Source organism: Odocoileus virginianus, chromosome 33 (assembly GCF_023699985.2).
Source record: "Odocoileus virginianus isolate 20LAN1187 ecotype Illinois chromosome 33, Ovbor_1.2, whole genome shotgun sequence".
Lineage (NCBI taxonomy): Eukaryota > Metazoa > Chordata > Mammalia > Artiodactyla > Cervidae > Odocoileus > Odocoileus virginianus.
The window spans coordinates 10,640,759-10,666,659 of NC_069706.1; the positions used below are offsets into that span (position 1 = coordinate 10,640,759).

The 25,901-nt window shown below is 49.0% G+C and overlaps 1 protein-coding gene across 2 annotated transcripts in view; it reads left to right on the plus strand.

The window, feature by feature from the left end:
- SNX29 (sorting nexin 29) overlaps positions 1-25,901 on the plus strand; it is a 577,193-nt gene that overhangs the window by 338,972 nt on the left and 212,320 nt on the right. For both annotated transcript variants that reach the window (XM_070460803.1, XM_070460804.1), the window contains exon 16: positions 19,255-19,371. In XM_070460803.1, the coding sequence (XP_070316904.1) occupies positions 19,255-19,371 (117 nt within the window). The remainder of the gene's footprint in view (positions 1-19,254; positions 19,372-25,901) is intronic.

Genomic DNA, 25,901 nt, shown 5'->3' on the forward strand with positions numbered 1-25,901 from the left:
GCTTTCTCCAATTTGATTTCATGTGCAAACTTTCAGACGTGTCATTCATTCAGCACATCTGTGCCAGAAAATGAAATCTGCCAAGATGCCTGAAAGGTTGCTTGACTGTCACTTCACAACCTCTTCTGTGGGAACTGACTTAAATTGCAGCAGGAGAGAGACAGCCAGGCCTGGGCAGCAGTGCTTCCCGCAGGAGGCGCGGCTGCTTTGGGGATTCACGTGGTCTGCCATGTCTTTGATGGCCAGGTTATAGATCCTCGAGGACTTAGGAGTCCAGGTGTGTGTGTGTGTGTGTGTTCCCATTGTGAAAAAGAACCATTAATTTTACCTGAAACTGTGGCTGCATAGAGTGTAAGAATTTAATTCATCCATCCAAAAAGGCTACAAGCAGTGCTGTTCAGTAGTCATAATATTGTAACAGCTAGTGCTGTTTGCATTTTCACTGTGTGCCAGACAGTGTGCTGGGCACCTCAGCCAGACCATTTCAGTGATTTCTTAGCACAGCCCCGTAAGACGGTCACCGTGATCATGCCTCTTACTGATGAAGAAGTCAAGGCCCAGCAAGATCCAGTGCAAGCTCATAGGCCTCTCAGCGGGCAAGATCAGGAATGAGCTAGCCTTCCCTGGTGGTTCATTGGTTAAGAATTTGCCTACCAATGCAGGGTTCAGTCCCTGGTCGGGGAAGATTTCACGGGCCGCAGGGCACCTAAGCCTGTGAGCCGCAGCTACTGAGTCCTCACTCTAGGGTCCACTAGCCGCAACTCCTGGGCCCTCAGACTGCAACTACTGAAGCCCGTGTGCCCTAAAGCCTGTGCTGTGCAACAGGAGAAGCCACCACAATGAGAAGCATGCATACCACAACTAGAGAGTAGCCCCCACTCACTGCAACGAGAGAAAAGCCCGTTGGCAGCAATGAAGACATAGTACAGGCAAAAATAAATAATTTTAAAAAAGGTCAGGAATGAACCCAGGCCATCAGACTCACCACCTCCACCCTCTCCTGCCTCCCGTGGACTGAGATCAACAAAGACAGTCCATCTGGGTCTGAGTGTGTAACAGTGACCAGGGCACTGTCTGTCTTTGTTAAACCATGATTGCTTTTGAGGAAGCATCACATTGGTGTTGAGGGAGATGGAAAAGCATATTTTCACTTTAAATCAAATTAAATTAGACCATTGCCAGAGATCCAGAGGCACCGATGACTCCCAGAACAACTGACAGAAGGTTGAAATGACTTAATACTGTGGTCTTCCAGCTTTTAGGGAGGAAGTTCTGGTTTGGAACTCAGAGCTACACACGTAGAGAAGGTGTTCAAAATAGAGTCTGCTCAGCATCTCGAGGTGGCATGGGAGCCATAAATAAGTCTGAGTGCAGAGCCGTTCTTGGCAGGAATTAAACAAAAAAAGGTCCTGCAGCAGGTGGCATTGTGACAGGACGAGAAGCTCTGCTCACACCGCCCTGTGTGTGACGCCACCACTCAGGTTGGCCCGGCCACACTGGCACTTCCCATTGACCGCCCTTGTTGTTGACTCTGGTATCTTACAGCTGTCCTCTTACAGGACAGCGATCAGTATTAGGGGGCGTCCCAGGTGGCGCAGTGGTAAAGAATCTGCCTGTCCATGCAGGAGATGCAGGTTCGATCCCTGGGTTGGGAAGATCCCCTGGAGAAGGAAACGGCAACCCACTCCAGTATTCCTGCCTGGAGAATCCTATGGAGAGAGGAGCCTGGCGGGCTACAGTCCATAAGGTCGCAAAGAGCTGGACACGACTGAGCAACTGAACACATATACACACCAATATTAGGAGAGTCTGTTTTTCTTTATCCAGGGTTTGCATTTAAACCCTTGACGCTCGTTTTGCTTTGTGTCTTCTGGAGGGATGGCAGGTGGTGATGCGTGCTTCGATGTCCCATTTTCGAAGTGGAACATCAAGGTACGAGGAAGCCTCGTCTTCCTGCAGCCGTCCCCTAGGGCTGGTACTACAAGAGGCTGCAGAAGGCAGGGGGGCTGAGCGTTCACTTAGCACCAGCCTTGGCCAGGCCCGGGAGAATTTTTTCTCCCATTTTATTTTCTGAAACAGCTGAAGCAGCCTGTATGTTAGACCATTTCACAGACAAAGACACAGGACGCTGAGCTTAAGTTTATGTCACCTGTTGAAGGTCACCCAGCTAGCAGGTGATGGAGCTGGGATACAAATCTGTGTTTATTTACTTATTTTCAAGATACATTTAAAATGTTTATTTTACATTAGAGTTGTTGTTCTGTCGCTCAGTCATATCCGACTCTTTGTGACCCCATGCATGCCAGGCTTCCCTGTCCTTCACTGTCTCCTGGAGCTTGCTCAAACTCATGTCCACTGAGTTGGTCTTGTTGGAGCATAGTTGGTTATCAGTGCTGTGTTAGTTTCAGGTGTATAGCCCACTGATTGAGTTATGAAGCATCTATTCTTTCTCAAATTCTTTTCCTATTTAGGTTATCACAGAATATGAGCAGAATTCCCCATGCTGTACACTAGGTCCTTGTTGGTTATCTGTTTTAAATACAGTGGGGTGTACATGTCCATCCCATGCTCTCTAACTGCAAATCTAGATTTGTCTTCTCTCCGAAAGCCCCCTTCATGTCCCAGTGCCACATTCCTCCCAAAACTGTGAGATACTGATCTTTTTAAAGTACCCACTAAAGCTTCCCCTTCCCTAAGCCACCAATTTGACCTTTCCGCCTTTCCAGAATGTCCCGAAGAAGACACCTGCAGGTGAGGCATGGTCCAGCATGTGGAAGCAGTCACAAAGGACCAGAGTCCTCTCCCCTCTCCCTCCTGCTTCCAAGGGGTTCTCCTCTGTCTCCTCACACTCCTCCAATGCACCTCTGGAGCCCCCAGACTGGTCCAGGAGCCAGAGGAGGCTGCCAGCTTCTCTTTTCAGAAACCTCCACTCCTTTTTCTTATAAATACCCTAAGGAGACTTTTAAAATCTCGCTTTGAAGAAGAAAGCTCGAGAGCATCTCCCAGCCCATTCACCCAGACGTTTAGTGGAGACGTGACATGTGGGGCGGTCTGTCCAGCAATGCAAGATCAGTGACCTCCTGGAGGAACCCGGAGCTGCCAGTCCTGACCTGGCAGCTGTCACTCATCCCACATCTGGAACAGTCCAGCTCAGGTCCTCGGAATACGAGCACCAAGGAAGCAGACAGATCCTTCTTCTTCTCTGGGGCCGAGCAGCAGCAGAGGGACGCTTCCACGGCCCGCCCTCGGCTGCTTCAGCCCGATGGGCTGCGTCCTGGAGCCAGAGTCGTGTTCCCTCTGTAGCTGCGTCCAGAGGAGCCTCTGAGGCTGGTGGAGAATGTTCAGTGTGTTGTCAAACCCACTGTCTGATGGGTTTTGCTTCTCGGCATAAGTAGATTTCTACCTCAGCGTCTCCTCGGTGTTTGGGGGTCTGAGTTATTATGCAAGTGAGCGGCCGATCAGTTTTTTAGGCCAGACACCACCTGTTTAACTTGCTGATGGGCAAGGACTGTTTCTTTGACGAAGGAAGTGTTGGGGAGCAGTCTGTGTCCGTCGCCGTGTGGAGGTGCTCCAGGTTCATCCTCCAGCACGGGTCCACACTGCCCACCGGGGCTTGGGCCGCAGTCGTCCGTGTCCACAGTTCACTGCTCAAATGAGTCTGTCCTCCATTCTGGAGAAGTGAGGTGGTCGCTACCTGGAGGGGCTCCCCTCGGCTTTAAGCCAGTGCTGTTCAGTCTGAGAGAGAGACCATCCAAGGAGAAAAACAGTTTCTGGTGTGCATAAAATTTAATGTTTTTCATTTACTGTCTTCCTTTGGAAACTTGGACGTAATTTATTGAGCCCTGTTTCAAATATTTAGGAGGGCGCTTTGTATTCCTTCCGAAGGAATGTGATTAAAAATGCACTGGCCTCCCCTGACTCCTGGAAGACGTTAAAATGTGACAAAGAGCCACATAATTTCTTGATTTACATTTTTATATGAAATCCTGCGCTTTCCAGAGCACCCTGCACCATAAATGTAAAAACAACCCTTGAGGGTGAAATATTTTCTGGAGGAAACCTCTGAATGGGGAGCGAATGGCAGGTCTGTGATATTATTTAACTTCTGAGGTCTGGTGTCTGGGTCTCAGGAATGAGAATAGGCTGCCCCGCCTGTGTGCCAGCCCTGGGCTCTGAGGTCAGCTCTTGTCCCATCAGGGTCTCCCACCCGCCAGCACAGTGGGTCCCCACTTTATAGCCCACGAGCCTGGGGGACTGGGTAGGAAATGGCAACCCTCTCTCGTATTCTTACCTAGAAAATTCCATGGACAGAGGAGCTTGATGGGCTGCAGTCTTTGGGGTCACAAAGAGTCGGACATGACTGAGCACAGCACCGCCTGGGGGGTGCACACGAGTGCTGGGACCGGGGAGCAGCTGGGCCTGGGTGTGAACTAGCTCTCCTGCCTCCTGCTGGCCGACCTCCCGCCCCACAAGCCTCACCTTGGGTGCCGTCTTTGGGACCCATCCCCTGCTGCACTCCTCCCCAACCCCCAAGGCTGGGCGCCTTCCCCCGTGCCCCCAGGACCCGGTGTGTTCCACGCTGCATGGGAATCATCAGCATCTCGGGAGCTCCCTGAGGGTCCCCACTGATGTCCAGCACCCGGGACAGCACCCAGCATGCAAGCCAGTGCCTGTATGGGTGAAAGAAGTCCTTCCAGATGTGACCGCAGACAGGAGGAGCTTTATAAATGAACCACTCCCGAGGCAAGAGGCCGTCCCTTGTGGTGGCCATAAGGGTGGACTCAGGGTTCAGAATCCAGGCCCTGGACTCATCATCCTCGACTAAGACCGAACCTCCTTGTGCCTCTGTCTCCTTGTCGGGGTTGGTGAGGGTGTGTTCCTGCTAGAATGGAGACCCCCTCCAAGGCAGGGATTTCTCTCTCTCGTTTGATACTGTGTCTGTAATACTTGGTAGAAGTACAGGGCTTGGTCAGTGCAAAATAGAAATTTGTTGAATGAATGAATGAATGAATTTTTGAGTGTTTTTGGATACTGAAGATGAATTTCTTTTTAAAAATTTTTTATTTACTTATTTTTGGCTGTCTTCCCTGATATCTCAGATGGTAAAGAATCTGCCTGCAATGCAGGAGACCCAGGTTCAATCCCTGGGTGGGGAAGAGCCTCTGGAGAAGGAAATGGCAACCCAATCCAGGATTCTTGCCTAGGAATTCCCTTGGATAGAGGAGCCTGGCAAGCTACAGTCCATGGGGTTGCTAAGAGTCAGACATGACTGAGTGACTAACATACACATATTTTTGGCTGTGCTGTTTTGTTGTTTTTTTTTAAGTGTGGGCTTTTCTCTAGTTGCCGGCAGTGGGGACTACTCTCTGGTTGCAGTGCTTCTCATTGCGATGGCCTCTCTTGTTGTGGAGCAAGGACTCTGGGGCATGCTCGCTTCAGTAGCTGTAGAATGTGACGACAGTGGTTGCAGCTCCTGGGCTCTAGAGCACAGGCTCAGTAGTTGTGGCGCTCAGACTTATTTGCTCCAAGGCATGTGGGATCTTCCCAGGTCAGGGATCGAACCTGCGTCTCCTGCATTGACAGGTGGATTCTTTACGCTGAGTCACCGGGGAATCTCCAGTGAATTTTTGAAGGCGAGAGAATGCCATGGCTGGACCTCAACACGTTGACTGTGGATGAAGTCATGGAGGGATGATGCTGGGAACTGGGTCCATCCCAGGGTGTGTGCTCAGCAACTGTGTGTTCTTGATGATGATGGCCTCTCCCTTTCCTCCCCCCGCTCAACACTAGAAGGCTAGAGAAGGCCCTCTGTGCTGGACAGGGAGATGAGGCCAGCGCCGAGCTGCCTTCCAAGTCCACGATCCCTGGGAATCAATAGTTGTCCTCCGTGAGCAAGCCTGTAACAAAGGTGCTTTTGAAAGGAGAGGCCAGCAGAGCCTTTCAGAGTAATTCTTGACCCATTTTCACAAGCCCGCAGAGCACAGTGCTTTTGTAGTGGTGATGGGTTATAATTACAACCGCTGTATGATGCCAGGTAAACGACATTATCTGCTGTGTTTACAGAAAGGAACCTTCACCCTCTCCTCCTCTGTGGCCTCCTACCCTTCACTGATCCAGCAGAAATGAGCCCTGGAAATGTCTGGTTTTGTCGGTGCTTTGGCCTCGGTCCCCAGGAAGACACATGGCGTTGAATGAGAGCCTGTGCTCCAGGACAGGCCTGGGGAGCAGCGTTGTGTGCTGCTGTGTGCAGAGGCTGCCCCACCAGGCCACATCTCCTCCTGGCGGGGGGCAAAGGGTGGAGGGTGGGGCTTATGTAACAAAATAAGTGTGGGTTGAGGTGTCCCTGAGTGCCCTCATCTCTGTGGGACCACGAGCAAATAGTTCCAGTGCCTTTGGGCCTCAGTTTCCTCTCCTGTAAAATGGAGCAGCAGTTTGCATCTAGTGAAATGCCTAAGGCTTCTGTGTGCGGTTGTTCAGGTTGTACACTGCACAAGGGCATGTGGCTCTGGGGACCACGTGGGAACTTTGTTAAGCCCACATGCCCCTCACTGGGCCCCTGTGGGGCTGTGGCTGGTGTGGCCCTGAAAACATTTGACATGTAGTAAGTGCTCAGTTCAGTTCAGTCGCTCAGTTGTGTCTGACTCTTTGCGACCCCATAGACTGTAGCACGCCAGGCTTCCCTGTCCATCACCAACTCCCAGAACTTGCTCAAACTCATGTCTGTTGAGTCGGTGATGCCATCCACCCATCTCATCCTCTGTCACCCCCTTCTGCTCCTGCCCTCAATCTTTCCCAGCATCAGGGGTTTTTCCAATGAGTTGGCTCTTTGCATCAAGTGGCCCAAAATATCGGAGCTTCAGCTTCAACATCAGCTTTTCCAATGAATATTCGGGGCTGGTTTCCTTTAGGATTGACTGATTTGATCTCCTTGTGGTCCAAGGGACTCTCAAGAGTCTTCTCCAGCACCACAGTTCAAAAGCATCAATTCTTCAGTGCTTAGCTTTCTTTATGGTCCAACTCTCACATCCATATATGACTACTGGAAAAAGCATAGCTTTAACTAGGTGGACCTTTGCTGGCAAAGTAATGTCTCTGCTTTTTAATATGCTGTCTAGGTTGGTCATAGCTTTTCTTCCAAGGAGCAAGAGTCTTTTAATTTCATGGCTGCAGTGACCATCTGCAGTGATTTTGGAGTCCAAGAAAATAAGTAAGTGCTCATGAAACCGTAACTGCTCCTACACTCTTGAGGAATCATTTATGAAGAAGATGGATATATGTGTCAAAAGATCTGGGGAGTAAGGAGAACTGAGATGTGAGTTCATCTTTGAAGGATAGATAGGATTCCAGGAGATGTGCCTGGAAGGAGGTGGAGGTGCAGCATGTAATCTCACGTGGTCAGTGTTGGTTTTTCCTTTGAAATATTTCTTCCTACTTCCTTCCTCCCTTCCCCAGCTCTTCCCGCCCCTTCCCCCCTCCCCCCTTCTCCTCTTGCTTGTACACCATGCCAGGGAAATTCATGGGGATCGATTGAAATAAAATTTTAAACTTTGGATTATGGAAGGATTTTAATATGGGCAGAAGAATGTCATGTCCCTACCTCTTCGCATCATATCATCTCAAACGGCTCCAGTTCCCCAAGGCCAACCGTACTCCATGTCTTGACTTTCGTGTCATTTGGAAACAAATTGCAGACCTCTGGTGATTTTCTTTGTCAGCATCAGTGAGAGGTTTTAATCAGAGAAGGGATGTGCTCAAGTTTGGGTCATAGGGAGGCCGTTTGAGCATCAGCTTGTGTGTGGGGCCGAGGAGGAGAGAGCGGTGGGAAATGGGGGGCTTCTCAACCAAGACTGGGGTGACGGAGATGACAGAGAGGGGACCGATCTGAAGATCCAAAGGCTGTAGATTCTGCAGGACCAGTGATACTGGGAGCTCTCCTTGGTGCTGCTTTTGTGTCAGACTCTTATGACCCCATGAACTGTAGCCCGCCAGGCTCCTCTGTCCATGGGACTTCCCAGGCAAGAAATACTGGAGCGGGTTGCTGTTTCTTACTCCAGGGGATCTTCCTGACCCAGGGAACGAACCTCAGTCTCTTGCATCTCCTGCATTGGCAGGCAGATCCTTTAACACCTAGGTGCCTGAAAGTGAAAGTGTTATTGGCTGAGTCGTACCCGACTCTTTGTGACCCCATGGACTGTAGCCCACCAGGCTCCTCTGTCCTTGAAATTCTCCAGGCGAGAATATTGGAGTGGGTTGCCATTTCCTTCTCCAGAGAATCTTTCCGACCCACGGATTGAACTCGGGTTTCTAGACCCAGGCTTGTGAAAGCTATATGCCCAAAGTCACAGCTAGGAAGCGGGGGAAGGTGGTTTTTAATCCCAAGACTCTGGGCTCTGGAGTTTGTGCTTAAATTCCAGGCTGTGCAGCCCCTCTGGTCATGTTTCACCAGTGTGGTGACCGTGTCATTTATTTGTTTGTTCATTTTCTTGTGGCTGCATCACTCAGGATCTTAGTTCCCCAACCAGGGACTGAACCCATGACTCCAGCAGTGGAATTGCAGAGTCCTAACCACTGGACTGTCAGGGAAGTCCCAGGATGTGTGACAGTTGATGGAACCTGTTTAAAGACCTCAGAGGCTGCGCATGAGAACATGTCTTTCAGCAGAGCGCTAGAACCCAGGATTTTGTGTTTGCTTTATTTCCCTCTGTTTCGCTCATCTGTCTCAAATGATCTCCAGGAAGGGGTTGGCTGCTCTTTTATTATTGCCATTTCTGTGTGCCCTGCCTTTGCTCTTTAAGGGAAGAGCAGGAAAGAGAAGGTGTTACCTGGGCAGGTTATCAGCTGCTACTGTGTGCGACCTTTCTCCCCGGCTCCCCTGGTGTGTTCTCTGAAAGGTTGGGCATCGGGAAACCAGGGCCAATGTTGAGGATGGGGCCGCAGCAGCTCTGCCATGGGGTCGTACCAGTTACATAGCGTCTGTTTCTCAGGGGCGTCCCATAATCTCTTAGTTCTGAGTGTTTCCTTCTCCCCCATGAAACCATAATCCCAGGCAAATATCTTTAAGCATCCCCTCCTCAATTTCAGCTTTCTGAACACAGAGGAGATGAAGGGAGGGAGTCTCTTTGGTGTGAACTTATCTCAGCGGCTCTGCAGAGGGAGCCCACGTGGCGCTATCCGGGGGGCACTTGAGGATGGAGCTGGCCCTCCCCCAGCTTCCGGTGAAGCTGTCACTTGGTGTCTTGGCAGTGTGATGTCCAGGAGGATCAGTCCTGAGGTCCCAGAGCTCTTGCCTCACCAGGGCGAGCCTGCCCGCCTTTCTGGGGCCGGCCTCATAGCAGAATCAGAGCGCAGGGCGGTCTGGAGGTCACAGGAAAACTGGGCAGACTCCGGAGATGCAAGACCCCGAGCCCACGTCGACTTTAAAAATAATCACAACCTAGAAGTTGAGAGTTAGGTTTTATTTGGTGGAGAGTTTAGGACTTCAGGCCTGGGATCCAGCATCTCAAGTGACGCTGAGAGAACTGCTCTGAGGGGGCGGGAGGGAGAGGCGTCAGGTTATATAAAAGTTTGTAATAAGGAGGAGGTAGCCTGAACGTTAAAAGATTATTATTAATTAAGGAAAATCAGATATTTCAAGTTAAGGGATTTAGCGCTTTTCTCTCTATGATAAGACGCGGGAGTCTGGGCTCACTGAAATCATTTGTTTTATTATGTGTATCTCAGCTCTCTGGTGAGCATCCTACGATTTGGTTCTTCACATCTTTAGTTCCTTGCTCACTGCTCGCTGTGGGGAGTTTCAGATGGCTGTCCGGTACCCAGAATTGTTCTTCCTGGGCACCCTCGGGGCTCAGAAATTCACATTTGGAGGGCTGGAATCACGGACAGCTGTGACATCCGTGTTTATTGGCATGGCAGGAAATATTCCACTTCACACCCCTCAGTCTAACTGGCTTTGAACCATCACTTTACCTTGCTGAGCCTTGCTTTCGTCATCTGTAAAATGGACATAAGCTCAACCTCCCAGGCCATGGCATGCACTCCTGTAAAGTGCCTGGAACCCCGGCTGGCCAGAGAAGGCACTCCTTTGGGATGCATTCAGGATCACGCCCTGTGGCAGGCACCGGCTGCTGCCCACACTCTTGCCATGTTTTTGTTGCTCATGATAACCCAGACCACAGGGCACAAGACCCTCATTTTATAGAAAAGATACCAGGAGTCATAGGTCACCTGACAGCAAACCGACGGGACCCGAGTTTGACCTCCACAATCCTCATCTTTCTACGCCTGATCAGGGCAGCCTCACTTAGGGGGCTCGTTGATGCTGCACGTCCCTAAGTATGCCTCACCGTCCCTGGAGCGTCTCCCGGTTGGAATTTGCTTTGCTGGTTTCCGCAGTGCCTGTGTGTGAAGCAAAGACCATGTTAAACAAGTCTCACTTTGGCTGCTGGCCAAGTTGCCAGATTTCTCCTTTGGACCCTGAGTCCCACAGTTGGGCTGCCTCTGCTCAGGTTCTTGTTCACTCTGGGTGCGCCTTCCTGTACTGCCAGTGTCTCCTCGGGGGTCGGGGGGTCTTGGTGCAGACTGGTCTGTGATAAGCCAGACTCGGCCTCAGGCACACCCAGAGACGGTACCTTTTCCAGGGGTGTGCACGTGGGTGGTGATGCTCTCAGTGCTCAATCCAGGTTCCTCACCTCCTCCAGGTCCTCTGGCATCTTGAGATGCCAGCTCAGCATCCTGGTCATGGTGTATGCAGAGAGGCAGGGTAGAGAGTCTTCCTCAGAACCCGGACCCAGAAATTTGAAAACCAGTTCTGCTGCTTAGGGCTTCCCTGGTGGTTCAGCTGGTAAAGAATCTGCCTAGCAATGCAGGAGACCTGGGTTCAACCCCTGGGTTGGTAAGATCCCTTGGAGAAGAGAATGGCAACCCACTGCAGTATTCTTGCCTGGAGAATCTCACGGACAGAGGAGCCTGGCAGGCTATGGTCCATAAGATCACAAAGAGTCGGGCACAACTGAGCGACTATCGCTTTCACTTCTTTCTGCTGCTTGCTTCCGGTGTGGCCTTGAGCAAGGTGCTTACCTTCTGCTGCCTTCCTTTTGGTTTGCTGCTCAAGTCCTGAGCCTTACCTTCCTTCTCTGGGAAATGGGCATGATCAGGCGGCTGCAGGAAAGGCTCACTGTCAGTCTTAGGGAGGGCAGTGGCAAGTGTGGTTTTTATTTTTTGGCTGTGTTGGGTCTCCGTTGCCGCGTGGGCTTTGCTCTAGTTGAGTGGGGGCTACTCACTGCCGAGCACAGGCTTCTCATTGCAGTGGTGTCTCTTGCTGTGAGCGCGGGCTCTGGGCACACAGGCTTCAGCCACTGCCGCGCGTGGACTCAGGAGTCGCGGTTCCCGGGCTTTAGAGCACAGGCTCCGTAGTTGGGGCGCATGGGCTCAGTTGCTCCGTGGAATGTGGCATCTTCCCAGATCAGAGATGGAGCCCACGTCTCCTGCACTGGTAGGTGGATTCTTCACTACTGAGCCATTGGCCGTAATTTTTTGAGAATGTCTGTGTCCTGGGCTAGGTCTGTACGTGTGTTGTTCAGTTAAGGTTTGTGATTTTCTTAATCTTCAAGCCTACATTGACACTGTAACAAGGAAATAGGGTGTATACATCTGAAGACCAATAGATGTCAATGACATTGGTTCTTATTTTTCCTTTCTACTTGCTTTACAAATTTTATCCAAAAATGGTCATGTTTTGGCTTTTTAAAATCCTTATTATTAGTCATTGTGTCTAATAATTAATGCAAGACATTGTTTCAAGGATGGCATGTGCGATATACATAGGTGCTTCTCAAACTATCTGTGAATAACCTTTTTTTTTTTTTAAGTATTTCTAATTCATTACAGACTGGAACTTTGCGGGGAAAAAAAAAAACAACCCAAAACAAACAAAACCCCCCAAAACTAGAAAAACTGTGGCATTCCTGGATTTCATACCAAGATGAGATGGCTTCAAACGTTTTGAAGTGCTTACTACGAACTTCTGTGGTTGCCTGAGATGGGTAGCAGACCGCTGGCATCCCAGCTGCCGCTCACGGCGCCCTCCGGCAGCGCTGTGGCAGAACTCCTGTGCCCCCGCAGGAGGAACCGTGCTGCCCGGGGCGCTCGCTGCTGGCCGGTGTTGGCCGGTAGGCTAGATGAGGTTTTTCTCTGGCCGTGGCTTTGTTCGCCTCCTTGAGAATCCAGCAGTCGAGAGCTGACAAGTGGAGGAGCTTCCATGACCTCCTGATTCTACAAATGCTGAACCGAAAGTCTCTCGGTTCACGGCTGTGTGTGTGAACTCTCTTCCCCCTCCTTGTCTTTGCCAGCGGTTCCCAAGTCTGGTTGAGCATCATGGACACTAGGGTCTTTTAAAAGTATCACTCTGGACTCCCCCATGTTGAATCAGCATTTCTAGGAGTGAAACGCAGAAATCTGTGTTTCTCAGAAGCCCTCCAAGCGTCTAACCGTCGGCTTGCTTCGGGAGCCACCGGTCCCTGCTGCTACCCTTTACTCTGCGGGACTGGCTCATCTCCTCAACCCCCGAAGGGCGCGGCTCCTTCCTCGGCTCCACCCCGCCCCAGGGTGGAGTGCGGGGACACAGACAGTGGCTCTGGCTCTGACGCCTTTGGCTCACAGCCTGGCCTCTCGGAGCCTCAAGGCCCCCTGTGTAAGAAGCCCTGCCACTCACAGGAGGGTGGCGAGGGTCGCGTGAGCTGGGTGATCTAATGCCCGCAAAAGGCCCGATGAATAGCTGGTGTTCACAGGTGTGTGAAGGGACTTCCCTGGTGGCTGGTGATTAAGACTCCACCTTCCAATGCAGAAGGGGCAAGTTCCATCCCTGGTGGGGGAGCTAGGATCCCACATGCCTCCTGGGCAAAAAGCCACAACATGAAACACAAGCAATGTTGTAACAAGTTCAGTAAAGCCTTTAAAATGGTCCACATAAGAAAAACAAAACAACCCTTTAAGACCGGTAGGCACTGGCGAGGGCTTTGTCTCTCAAAGGCGGTTGCCGTATCCTCACCACAGCCGAAGGCTCCAGGTCTCTCCCCACAGCCATTGTCAGTGGGACTCACACACAGCCTTCACATTTTAGAAAATCGAGGTAGATTCTGAGGTATCAAGTCAGTGTTCTCTGAGAGTTTGGGGATGTGACCAGAGGAGTCTCAGTTGCTGTTAAAATTTGGGGGTGCATGCGTGCCAAGTCGCTTCAGTCTTGTCCGACTCTTTGCCACCCTATGGACTGTAGCCTACCAGGCTCCTCTGTCCATGGGGATTCTCTAGGCAAGAATACTGGAGTGAGTTGCCATTTCCTCCTCCAGGGGATCTTCCCTACCCAGGGATCGAACTTGTGTCCCTTAAGTCTCTTGCATTGGCAGGCAGCTTCTTTGCCACTAGTGCCATCTGGGAAACCCCAGGTACCTTGGTCTAATTAATCAGGACGTGTCTCATTGAGTAGCCAGAGGAGGGGTGAAGCAAGATTTACTTGAATGTGGTTAGATAGAACATTCTGATATGAAAGGAAATGCCACAGGCATTTTTTAAAAAATTATAATCTTTTCATGATTTGGCAGGTCATTATGATGATTCCTGGGCTTTTCACAGACTTAAGAGCTTTTTCACAGACACATTTTTTTTTTTTTCCCCAGAGAGCATCTTCCCTGATGCTCCAGCTGGAAGGGATTGCTCAGCCTCTTGAAGCGCCAAAGGCATCATGTTATAAAGGCATCTTATAAAGGCATCATCTTTGTAAAGGATCGTCTTTAGCCCAGCTCGGACGTCACCTTCTCTGACGCCTTCCCCCAGCCCCTTCTGCCAGGAATACTAAACAGGTGTCATCCTGTAGGCCAGCACTCTGATCGATTGGTTAGGGGTGCCTGAGTGTCTTCTTGAGGAAGAAAGCGCTGATTGACTAGTGATGTCTGCCCAGCAGCAGGAAGTGGGGGATCGCAGCAGCGCCCAATAGGCTTCACTGGGCCCTGTGGTTGGGCTCTTAGGTGGGTTCCAGCCATTTGAAGCTAAGCTGCTTGAGCACAGGTACAGGTACGGGATACTCCCCTGCAGGGGTTTGCTAAGCCACAAGGTGAGGGATTTTAAAAGTTTGACAGGTATTGCCAAACAGTCTTGTGACTTAAACTTCTTAAATCTTTCTCCCCTCTTCTCTCAAGTCTAAAGGGTGAGACCCAGATGATGACTGATTATTAGCTCATGAGTTGTGCCCCTTCCAGACACAGCTTGGGAGCCATGCATGCTACCATCTAGGTGTTATTTTATTTATTCATTTATTTTTGGCCGCGCTGGGTCTTCGTTGCTGCACAGGCTTTTCTCTAGTTGCGCCAAGCAGAGGGTGTTCTCTCTAGTTGCACCACGTGGGGGAGTACCCTCAAGTCATGGTGGCTTCTCACTGCAGGGGCTTCCCTTGTTGTGGAGCAGGGACTCTAGGGCCTGCAGGCTTCAGGAGTTGCAGCTCGCGGGCTTAGTTGTTCCTTGTCGTGTGGAATCTCTTTGGACCAGGAATCAAATCTATGCCCCTTGCCTTGGCAGGCGGATTCTTAATCACTGGATCACCAGGCAAGTCCCATGGCTGACTTTTAAGGCGGCCCTGAGCACTGACGGTCCCAGAACACTGCGAGTGCCTGACTGTGATTTGGGGCGTGGATCAGCCGTGGGAGGCTGCCTGGCATGTGTCAAGGCCAATCAGAGAAGTGACTCCTCAGTGTGTTCTCTGGACGAGGCCTTTTCCGATACCCCGTCTTCCTTCCGAGTCCTCCTCTCTCCCTGAGTGCTAGTCCAGTTTGTCTGTCTTCTAGGATGTGAACCCCTTGACTTCCCTGGGCCCCAGTACCGAGAACAATGCCTGGTGGGTGGTTAGCAGTCCTCTGGGTGATGCTCTCGCTTTGGGGGACAGCGAGTCTCTCTCCACAGCGCCCTGAGCTGCTTATTACGGTCCATGAGGCACTTTTCCATCTTGCTTCCAGAGATCTGCCTGTCCTTTTCTTCCTTTCTTATGTCCCTCTAATGTGATCACCCTCCATGTACAACCACTTCTCATTCACTGAGGCTTTGCCACGCCTGGACACAGTACTGAGCCTGCTAAGGGCCGCAGCTCATTTCATACACACAGCAGCCCTGTGAGATGAGTGTTGTTTATTTTTTTTTTTAATTTATTTATTTTTGGCTGCAGTCCATGGGGTCGCAGAGTTGGACACGACTGAGCGACTGGACTGAACTGACTGTTTCGCTGCCCCGGGTCTTCATTGCTCCACACTGGCTTTCTCTAGGTTTGGCGAGCCGGGGCTACTCTTCATCGTGGCGCTCAGACTTCTCATTGTGCTGGCTTCTCCTGTGGATCACGAGCTCTAGATACCATGCGGGCTTCGGCAGTCGCAGTGCGTGGGGTTGCTAGTTGCGGCTCAAAGCTCTAGAGTATGTGTGGACTCAGTAGTTGTGGCGCACTGTCTTAGTTGTCCCACGGCATGTGGACTCTTTTCAGACCAGAGATTGAACCCCTGTCTCCCCTGCATCGGCAGGCAGATTCATAACCAGTGGACCACCAGGGAAGTCCATGAGTGTGGTTTTTAATCCCCGTTTTGTAGGTGACGGGCCTCAGGGTCATAGAGGTTAAGTGATTCGCGCAAGAGCACAGATTAAGAGAGCCAACCAAGGCTTGTCTTGCATCAGAGTCTGAGCCTTTTCAAAGCACCTCTTTGGGCTGCTTTCCTGCCAACCTCTGGGCCTTTGCACCAGTCATTTCCTCTGTTGGTTGTGTCTTTCTCCTCTGTTCACAAGGTGAGCTCCCAGAGCTCAGCATGTTTCTGGAACGTAGAAGACCCGCTGGGTTGAGAGACTTTGGGGAGAAAATGCAAGAGGAGGGGGCAGAAGATGGTGTTAGGGAGAGAGGCTGAAGCCAGATCTGCAAGGAGATGGATTTTTATCTTTAGGGCAGTGGGAAGCATTGACAGTTTTAAACAGCAGGTGACAACATCAGCTGTTGCTTTGGGGAGATCACTCTTGCTCCTTGGTGGAGAAGGATTAGGGGACATTTCTCTCTCTCATTCCCTGTGGCTGTTGGAAATAGGGAAGGAAGGTCATATGCAACCTGTAAGTGCCCTCAGAGCCTCATAGAAATTCCAGCAAGCAGTGGTTGTGCCTTTTATTTTGATGATAATGGGAACCATTTGTGATTTCACATTTCTCTTTTGAGGCTGGCTCTGAATCTCGATTTCATTTCTAGTTATGCTATACTTTGGAAAGAGTTATTTGAGGAATAGGAAGCTCAGTGTGGTTTATGTAAGATGAAAGCTGTTTATATCAATAACTGTTTGTGGGGACATGTAATGGAGAAATCCAGGGTTTCAGAGCTTAGCTTAGTAACAATGAGCGTTGCTGTTTTAATGACTGCTGGAAACTGTCAAATTTTGTCTCCTCGGTTCCATAGGATTTTTTTCCCCTCCACTCTCTAGTGAGATGAAAGCTTTGTCTGATGTGGTCAAGTTACTCTCTGACTGCAAAACACAACCAGGGTTTTGACAGTTGGTGATAAACACCACTTGCAGCTGGGATGTTCCAATGTTTTATGCATTTATGGGAAATTGTTTTAACACCCTGGCTTCCACTGCCAAACACAACACGAACACAAAGCAAAACCCTACTTTGCTTTGGAAATGACGGTGACATTTATTTAAAGCTTGTATGTTGTAGGAGCATATTAGCAGGTATTTAGCAGTGAAACTGGCAGTTGTATGTGTTTCCTGCTTACTGTATGGTAAATGGATTCTTAGCCCCAAGGAAGCTCGAGGAGGGTTTGTATGATTTCTGTGTGGAGGAATCAAGTAGGTATTATTAGTGATGTTGTATTTGTTTGTGAAAGGCCTGAAGGTCATCTTAAGCTTTTTTATACAAAAATAAGGCAACTGGGGAATATTGATTTTAGGTCTGTATGACACAAGAGGTTGGTCAAAGGCTCAGTGGCTTATTCTCCATTAGTTAATTGTGTGGCCATTACAGTGTCTGTTGTGCCATTTTTACTTTGCATTTCTCACTGGTTTGAATAAGGTGGCACCTTGGAGACAGAGGGATTGCCATCTGAGTGAATATCCACTGAGCAAGTTAACAGAAGCATCAGCATTGCAGTTGGGAACCTGATAAATTTCAGATTCTTCCTGAAATTCCTGGCTTCTTCCTTGAGTTACACATGAAGAATTTTAATTCTTTTGAAGCGCCTGAGTGGTTATTCTCTCTGATAAATGAAAGAGTGCTCATTATTAAGAAACTGATAAGTAAGGAAAAGTAGAAAGAATGGAAACAAAAAATATCCCTTGACTAATGTTACTATCTTCTGTATTTCTTCCCTGTGCCTTTTACCTTTTATATATATTCAGAAAAATAAAATGGTGGCTTATCTTTATTCCTTCTGAAGCATCTAGATTTAGGTTAATCTCTTTTTTGCCCACAAAACTTCTCCTTATATCCCTTCTGTATTCTAACAGTATGTTTTGTATTTCACCTAGAGTACTTACTATAAATGTTCTGATACTGTTTATGCATTATACTGAACGTAGTAAGTACCTGGCTAAAGTCTTGGGTATAGGAGGGGTGATTTCTTGGGAGGGGCAGGAGGACAGGGCCTGGCTGGGGTCTGCTTCACCTCTGCATTCAGGGTGGGGGGATGTTCTCTGTAAGGTACTTGCCAGAGTCTTCTTTCATGGTTTCTGATGAGCATGGCAAGATTATACCTCACATTTCTCTAAAAAAATTTTAAAATAAATTTTAATTTGATTTTAAGCCCCAATAAAAGATCACTTTTAAAAAAATCGTATTTTTATTTTTTTCTATTTTTTGACTGCATCATGTGGAATGTGGGATCTTAGTTCTCTGGCCAGGGATCAAATGTGTACCCCCTGCGGTGGAAGGGTGGTGTTCTAACCACTGAACTGCTGGGGAAGTCCCAAGATCACTCTTAGAATCAGAGGGATTACTGTGTGCTTTGACCATATGGGATATCCTTGTTCCCTTTGTATGTTACACGCGGAAAGGTCTGTTATTGGTTCTGTGCACCAGTCATAGGTTATCTTATCCCAACCTCCATTTTTTATTTGGGATCAGCCAAGAGTATTGAAATGTGGGTAAATCTGCAGGCTCTCTGCAGGCCTGCGTGGCTGCACAGTGGAGCGGCAGGATTGTGGCATGTGGCCCAGTGATCAGGAGCCAGGGCTCCGGGGTCTGCCTTAGCTGTGTGGCCCTGACCCTGCTCCTTAGACTCCTCTGACATTGTTCCTCTGTCTGTGCGGCAGGAGTAATAATACCCACCTCAGGCGTCTTCCTGGCAGAGAACACACAGGGGCCACAGGGCCTCTGTGCTACCACAGGTGTGTCCTCACTCACCATCACCATCCTCAACAAGGCTCTGGTTCTGTGGTCTCAGTTTTCAAAACCAAAGCCTCGATGAACAGAAATCATTCATCAGGGACTTCCCCGGGGGTCCAGTGGTTAAGAATCTACCTTCCAGCACAGGGGATGCGGGTTTGATCCCTGGTCGGGGAACTGGGATCCCCCTTGGTACAGGGCATCTAAGCCTGTGTGCCACGACTAGAGAGAAAACCCACACACCTCAACAAGGACCCCACATGCCACAACTGAACAAATGTTACAGCCAAATAAATTTAATAAAAATAAATTTTACAGCCAAATACATTAAAAAAAAGAAGTGGTCAATCATTCTACTCATGCCATTAGCCGGGGATTCTTGACAGGCACACCACAGATGAGAAAGAAAGTCTTTGCTAGAAAAGTATTCATTTCCTAAGAATAAAAGCCTCAGGTCCAAAAATGACCTGATACAGTCATATTCCAGACTGTAAACTGGGGCCATTGATGCTGAAGTGTTCAATTCTACCAAGTCAAAAACATATTCAGCTTAACAGGTGGATTTGCATGCGTGCATGCTTACTTCCTTCAGTTGTGTCCAACTCTCTGTGACCCCATGAACCATGGCCTGCCAGGCTTCTCTGTCTATGGGATTTTCCAGGCAAGAACACCAGAGTGGGTTGCCATTTCCTTTGCTGAATCTGACCTGAGACAAACCAAAACTGATCCATAAGGAAGCAGCGTTCATTGTTTCCAGCTCAACAACCTTTCGATGCCGGTTGACCAGTGGTGGGCTTGGAGAAGGCGGGATGGGCCGTGGGGAGGGTCTTTCGCCGAGCCTCACCGTCTGGCGCTTGTGTGTTGCAGGTGGCGGAGATGCACGGGGAGCTGATCGAGTTCAATGAGCGCCTGCACCGGGCCCTGGTGGCCAAGGAAGCCCTCGTCTCCCAGATGCGGCAGGAGCTCATCGACCTGCGGGGGCCGGTGAGTGCCCCAGCCTTACCCTTCTGCCCACGCTATCTGTCTGCCCACCACCTCTGCTGCCCTCAACCCTTCTGTTACATGTGTTCAATGTCAAGGACATGGAAAAGTACAGAGACTAAAAGGGGGAGCATCTAGGCACTCCCACCCAGATTTTACATGCATTAGCCCTCACCACTGGCTTTCCTTTGGGCAGGAAGGGGTAAAATAAATAACATGTTAAAGAATCTGTCTAAACCCCCTTGGCAACATTTCATGCCCCGCACACATAATTGATATTGTGAAATTGGCACATATCCTTCCCCTCCCTGTTTTTATATGTTACTACATGGATAAATTTCCATAGCAGTGAATAGTCTCAGTTTTGGTTAACTTTTACCTACCTGGTATTACTTCTGCATATCTGTTTCTTCCATGAGTGTGTGTTTATTTGGTATTACAGTTTGAGGACCATCCCACGTAGATCTAACAGAGCAGGGTCCCCAAGCCCCAGGGTGCAGACTGGTGCTGATCTGTGGCCTGTTAGGAATCAGGCCACACAGGAGGAGGTGGTTGGTGGGCAAGTGAGTGAAGCTTCATCTGTGTTTACAGCCGCTCCCCATCGCTCACTTTAGCAGCTGAGCTCTGCCTCCTGTCAGATCAGCGGTGGAATTAGATTCTCATAGGAGTAGGAACCCTACTGTGAACTGCACACAAGAGGGATCATAAGAGCACACACAAGGGTTGTGTGCTCCTTATGAGAATCATCCCCAAACCACCCTCCCCCCCTCGGCCCGTGGGAAAATTATCTTCCATGAAACCAGTCCCTGGTGTCTTAAGGTTGGGGGCCACTGTAATAGAGGGATTTTGAACGGCGGCCCTCTTGATACTTTGAGCCATTTCCTTCTTTGTCGGGGGCCGTCATGTGCATCGTAAGATGTTTAGCAACATCCCCAGTTTCTACTCACTGGAGTCCAGTAGCATCCCTGGCCCCTGCCACCCCAGTCATGGCAGCCAAATATGTCCCCAGACATTGTCAGATGTCCACTCGGGGGCAGGATCACCCCTGGTTGAGAACTCCCCACCGAATTTGTTCACTTTGTTAATTCTGTAATTCTCCATGGAATGAAATATTGCACTATTTTAAATCTGGCTGTGTGTTCATAAACATTGTGGTTGTTCCAGTGTTTTGCTATTGCAAACCATGTTGCTGAGAGCATCTTGTCCTTTTCGTGCACATTTATAACAGGTTCTTCTTTGCTTTAAAACTTTCCTATGATGTCAGATGTTAATAATACCCAAAGGTCTGCGGGTGTGTGATACACTTTCATGTAACCATCGTTTGGTTGAACTATTGTCAGTCACAATCTTATTTCAAGTTACCAACACCTGCTTTTCCCTTCTGTATTGTTTTAAATCAAATATAAGGCATTATTTCATCTCTAGACATTTCAGAATATAGCTATAAAAATCAAGAAAACAAATAGAGCAATCAAGTATAATTGAAACAAATATCATTGTCAGCCCTCCATTGTCGATAATTCGTTTATACCAACAAATATCAGTGTTCAGATTTCTTCTTGTCTCATAATTTTCTTAGTTTTTTGGATTGTATTGAGAAGTGACAGATCTGGGTTTGTCTGCTGTCAAAGACTGGATTTTTTTTTAAACAATTGAAAATTATCAAAATTTGGACTCTTGACAAACATTGTTATTCACATGCTAAACAACCAAGTAGCATAAAAGGGTATATTCAGTGAAAAAGAAATCTGTTTCCTATCCCAGAGGCAATAACAGTGATCAGTCTTGGGTTTGTCTTTCCAGAGATGAACATGGCTTGAGTAAGCCGCATGTATATATGTACATGTTTAATCACCAGTCGCCTGCTTTATTCACTGTTATGTATATTACTTTTCTTCCTCCTAACTCTACACTTTAGAGGTCACTTTATTTTATCAATACTTTGCGTGTAGATCTACATCATTCTTTTAAAGTGCTGCATTGTACCCCTTTGAACTGGCAATACCATAGTTTGTCTAACCAGGCCCTGTTGATGGATATATGATATATGGTTGTTTTCTGCCTTTATTTTACAACAGAGTTGACATAACATCCTTGTGAAATCCCACACTTAGACCAGAAGGTTGTCTGGCAGATCATGGAGCTCGCTTGGCTGGATGTAGATCCAGAGTTCTCATCTTGCAAGATTCTGAGGCACTGAATCTTCTTTTTGTCCTCCTTCAGAAGGGAGGACCTTTTTCTGTCCTCCTCCACCTGTTGCAGGGAAATTCTTTCTGAGCGCCAGTGTCCGTCAGGCGCTCCCAGTTGTCGGAGTTCCAACCATGTGTTGGGCACACATGGGTCTCTGCCTTCCTTCTCTCATTTGATTTTTTTTTTTAAGTCTTCCTTGAATTTGTTACAGTATCGCTTCTGTTTTGTGTTTTGGTTTTTTGGCTGGAAGGCATGTGGTTTCTTACCTCCCTGACCAGACCAGTGAACCCCCTGCATTGGAAGGCAAAGTCCTAGCACTGGACTCTCAGAGAAGTCCCCTCTCATTTGAAGACAAGCCTGTGAGTCGAATGAAATTAGCCTCCTCTTGAGTAAGCATGGCAGCTGAGATGCAGAGGGTTCAGGCCCCACTGGACTTATGATTAAGCTCCAGCACGGTGCTGGACCCCCAGCCCATCGGGCTTCTTCAGCTCCAGGTCCTTTGCTTTCTCCCTCTGTGGGGCCTTTGCTCCCATCCCTTCTGCCTGGAATAAGGCTCTGGGCCCAGGTCACTCACCCTCAGAAGCCACACATCACCTACCTCCTCAGGAGACCCGACAAGGGCAGATTTTCCTTGTCGAATGTGATATTTGTATGTGTCTCTCTCTTCTTCTCTTGCTATAATTTTATGTTTATCTCTCACTAATCAGTGTCTCAGTGAGGTACCACCACCTCTTTGAGGGTAAGTGCCCTGTCTCTTTCTGCTCCCTTTAAATTCCAGTGATTCATACAGTAGGTACTTACTGACTTACAGAATGAGTGAGTGAATGTCAAGTAGTAAGTGGTGGAGTCCAGGTTTTCCTGGACCCCTGACATGTGTCCCGTCTTCTCTCCTCATGCTGCATTCCCTTTGGCCTCCAGTCTGGATGCCTGTGAAGGCAGTGACATCCTTTACCCAGAGGCAGCGTGAACTGTCTTCAGAGCCTTTCCGGCGGACAGGCTGTGATGGCCGGCAGTCAGGAGGGAGTAGGCGGTCCTGCAGGCTGTTGGGAAGAGCTGGCCATTTTGACACTAGCCCCAGGGGAGCCCCTTGAGCTTGTTGTTTTTGCCTCAGGCCCGCTCTGGTCATCTGCCTAGAGCCAGGCAGCCTGGACAAAGGAGGGAGGCGGCCGCAAGCTCAGCTTCGGTTCTGGAGCCCACTCTTCCTTCCCAGATGGTGCTAGTGGCAAAGAACCTGCCTGTCAATGCAGGAAACTCATATAAGAGACGCGAGTTCAATCCCTGGGTTGGGAAGATCCCTTGGAGGAGGGCATGGCAATGCACTCCAGTACTTTTGCCTGGAGAATCCCATGGACAGAGGAGCCTACTGAGGCTGTGGTCCATAAGGTCGCAAATTGGACACCACTTGAAGTGACTTAGCATGCTCGCATGCTCCCTGCCCCTCCTGAGGGACCCCTGTTGTGGGAGGCTCCCCCCCACCCCTGCCAACACACACACACTCGTCTCTTCATTGCCACTGTCTGCTGCCCTCAGATTAGACTTCCTCCCAGACACCAAAGTATTCAAGGGCCTCAAGGCCAGGGCGGGGTCTGCTGTATTTGGAAGCCCCGCTTTCCTTTTCTATCAGGTGGTGGCTTGGGTGATTCCACAAGATGCTACTGGTAAAGGCGTTTGTTGGTGGGTGCTGGGTGGGTGCCCTGTTTTCATCTCTGAATCTCCATGCCCAGGGCTATGCCTGACACAGAGTAGGTGCTCCGTTAAGTGTTTGCTACGTGAGAACTTCATTGTTATAGAGCAGAGGACCATTCCATGGGCCAAATAATATTTTTTCTTTTGGTGACATGTGGATCTTCCCTGACCGGGGACTGAACCTGTGACCCCTGCAGTGAGAGTCAGAAGTCTTAACCATTGGACTGCCAGGGAAGTCCAAATGATAATTGTATTTTTAGAGATAGGTGCAAAGACAGTGTCTTCTCAGCGGAACCTTATGATATTATAGACTTTTAAAGTACGTCATTTATTTTAAGGAGGAGTTTGGGATTAAGGATTGAATTTTTTCCTTTTCTTTTTTTGAATGTAAGTATTTTTAGGACTCTCTCCTCATTGTCTCCCCGCCCCTCCCCGGTATAAGATGTGAATGAGCGCTGGAGTTTTGGGTTTTGTTTGTTTGTTTTAAACCTTTTAGCAGGATTTGATTATAGCCCTGAAGATTCTCTGGGAGAACAGCTCCTATTTTGAATAAATGGAGACAAGGAAACAGAGCCTTGTAAGCTGGCAGGATGTAGCAGTCAATTACAGTCACGGCGCATGGAGAGCAGCTCATTAGGTGCAAGTTTGTTCCCACCAGGGATGAAAATTCGGTCTCTCTTCATGTGACTGCACTTGGATTGCTCCCTTTCCTGCCGCCTCTGCCGGTCTCTGTTTCCCCATCCCATGTACTGTTTAAGTTGATCACCTCCGCGTAAGCAGAAAAGACGGCGCCGCCTGGCATGGCTTGAGGTCTGTAGCATCACTGCCCCGACTCCAAGCATCAGCCCTGTTGGCTTGTTCTCCTGTCAACTGTCCCCTCCCTGTCCGTTTGATGAGAGCCACTTACTATGTGCTTGGTGGTGGCGTGCACTTTTAGCCTTTGCCCTAGTACAGTGTATTCATTAGGTCCATTTTTCAGCTTAGCAAACCAAGGCACAGAGAAGTTTTAGGACCCACCCTGAGGCACACAGCTCCATGGTTGCATCAGATTGCAAATCCAGGACCCTATCGTTCTTCAGCACCGTGCTGCTTACTCTCCTGTTTTTCGTTCCTTTTTCATTTCAAGCAGGAACTTGTGTCTTTTGTCCTCCAGGCACAACCCTCCTGGGGATTTTAAAGGTTCCCATCCCTCCATGGCAAAGCTCTCGAGCATTCCACTTCCTACCTGCAGACTGCATCTTCCACATCTCCCCAGCCTGCTTTTTTACATCAAAGTAGATTGTTGTTGTTGTTTTTTACTTAACTGATCGCTTCATCTTGACATTAGACTATACTCTTTGGAATTTGTAATCTAGAGAAGGTGGAGCTTTCTGAGAGCAGAATAGTTTTCTGAGAGTAGAATTCAAAGGATGCACATAGGTGGTGGTGGTTGTTGAGTCGCTAAGTCATGTTCAATTCTTGGCGACCCCTTGGACCACAGCATGCCAGGCTTCCCTGTCCTTCATCATCTCCCAGAGCTTGCTTAAACTCATGTCCATTGAGTCAGTAATGCCATCTAACCTCATCTCATCCTCTGTCGCCCCCTTCTCCTCCTGCCTTCAATCTTTCCCAACATCAGGGTCTTTTCCGGTGAGTCAGTTCTTTGCATTGGGTGGCGAAAGTATTGGAGTTTCAGCTTCAGCATCAGTCCTTTCAATGAATATTCAGGGTTGATTTCCTTTACGATTGATTGGTTGGATCTCCTTGCTGAGGAACTCTCGAGAGTCTTCTCCAGCACCACAGTTCGAAAGCATCAATTCGTGGGCGCCCAGCCTTCTTTGTGGCTCAACTCTCACATCCATACATGACTACTAGGAAAACCATAGCTTCGACTCTGTGGACCTTTGTCGACCAAGTGATGTCTCTGCTTTTTAATATGCTGTCTAGGTTTGTCATAGCTTTTCTCCCAAGGAGCAAGCATGTTTTAATTTAGTGGCAGCAGTCACCATCCACAGTGATTTTGGAGCCCAAGGAAATAAAGTCTGTCACTAGGTGGTACATACAAAAAAGAAGGGGGTATTGTGATAAATCATCTCAAACAAGGATGGTCAGGAGGCCTCTTTCTGTAGCACGTTTCACCAGGGCCATCCATGAAGGGTAGACCTGGCACGCCTGTTAATGCATTTATTTCCCCAAGGACCATCTTTTCTAAGATGCTTTCCAAAGGATGCTTTTAAGAAAGTTAAGTCTGAGTTATATATCACATTCATTACCCACACATGCTGCAGGGAGATCCTGACAGCCTGGGCTGTCCCATGAAGCTGTCCCAATCCCGATCCACAGAGCCTGGAGGGGGAGGTGGCTTTGCATGACTGTGGGGTGCCCTGGACCTGCCCCTCTGGAGGTAAGTGACCGACTGGGCGTTTAGTCTTGGGTTCCACTGCCCTCTCCACCCCCCACCCCCACTGCCCTGGCTCTTGGTAATCTGAACTCCTCTGTGTCCATGGGAACTTTGAGCCTCATCCACACAGGCTCCCAGAGCGGGGGCCCAGCAGGGCCCTTGGATTCTCTGTGCTCTCTTTTTCACCCTCTTATTTATTTATTTATTTGGCTGCATCGGGTTTTAGTTGCGGCAGGTAGGATCTTCATTGCGTTGTGAGATCTTTCATTGTGGTGTC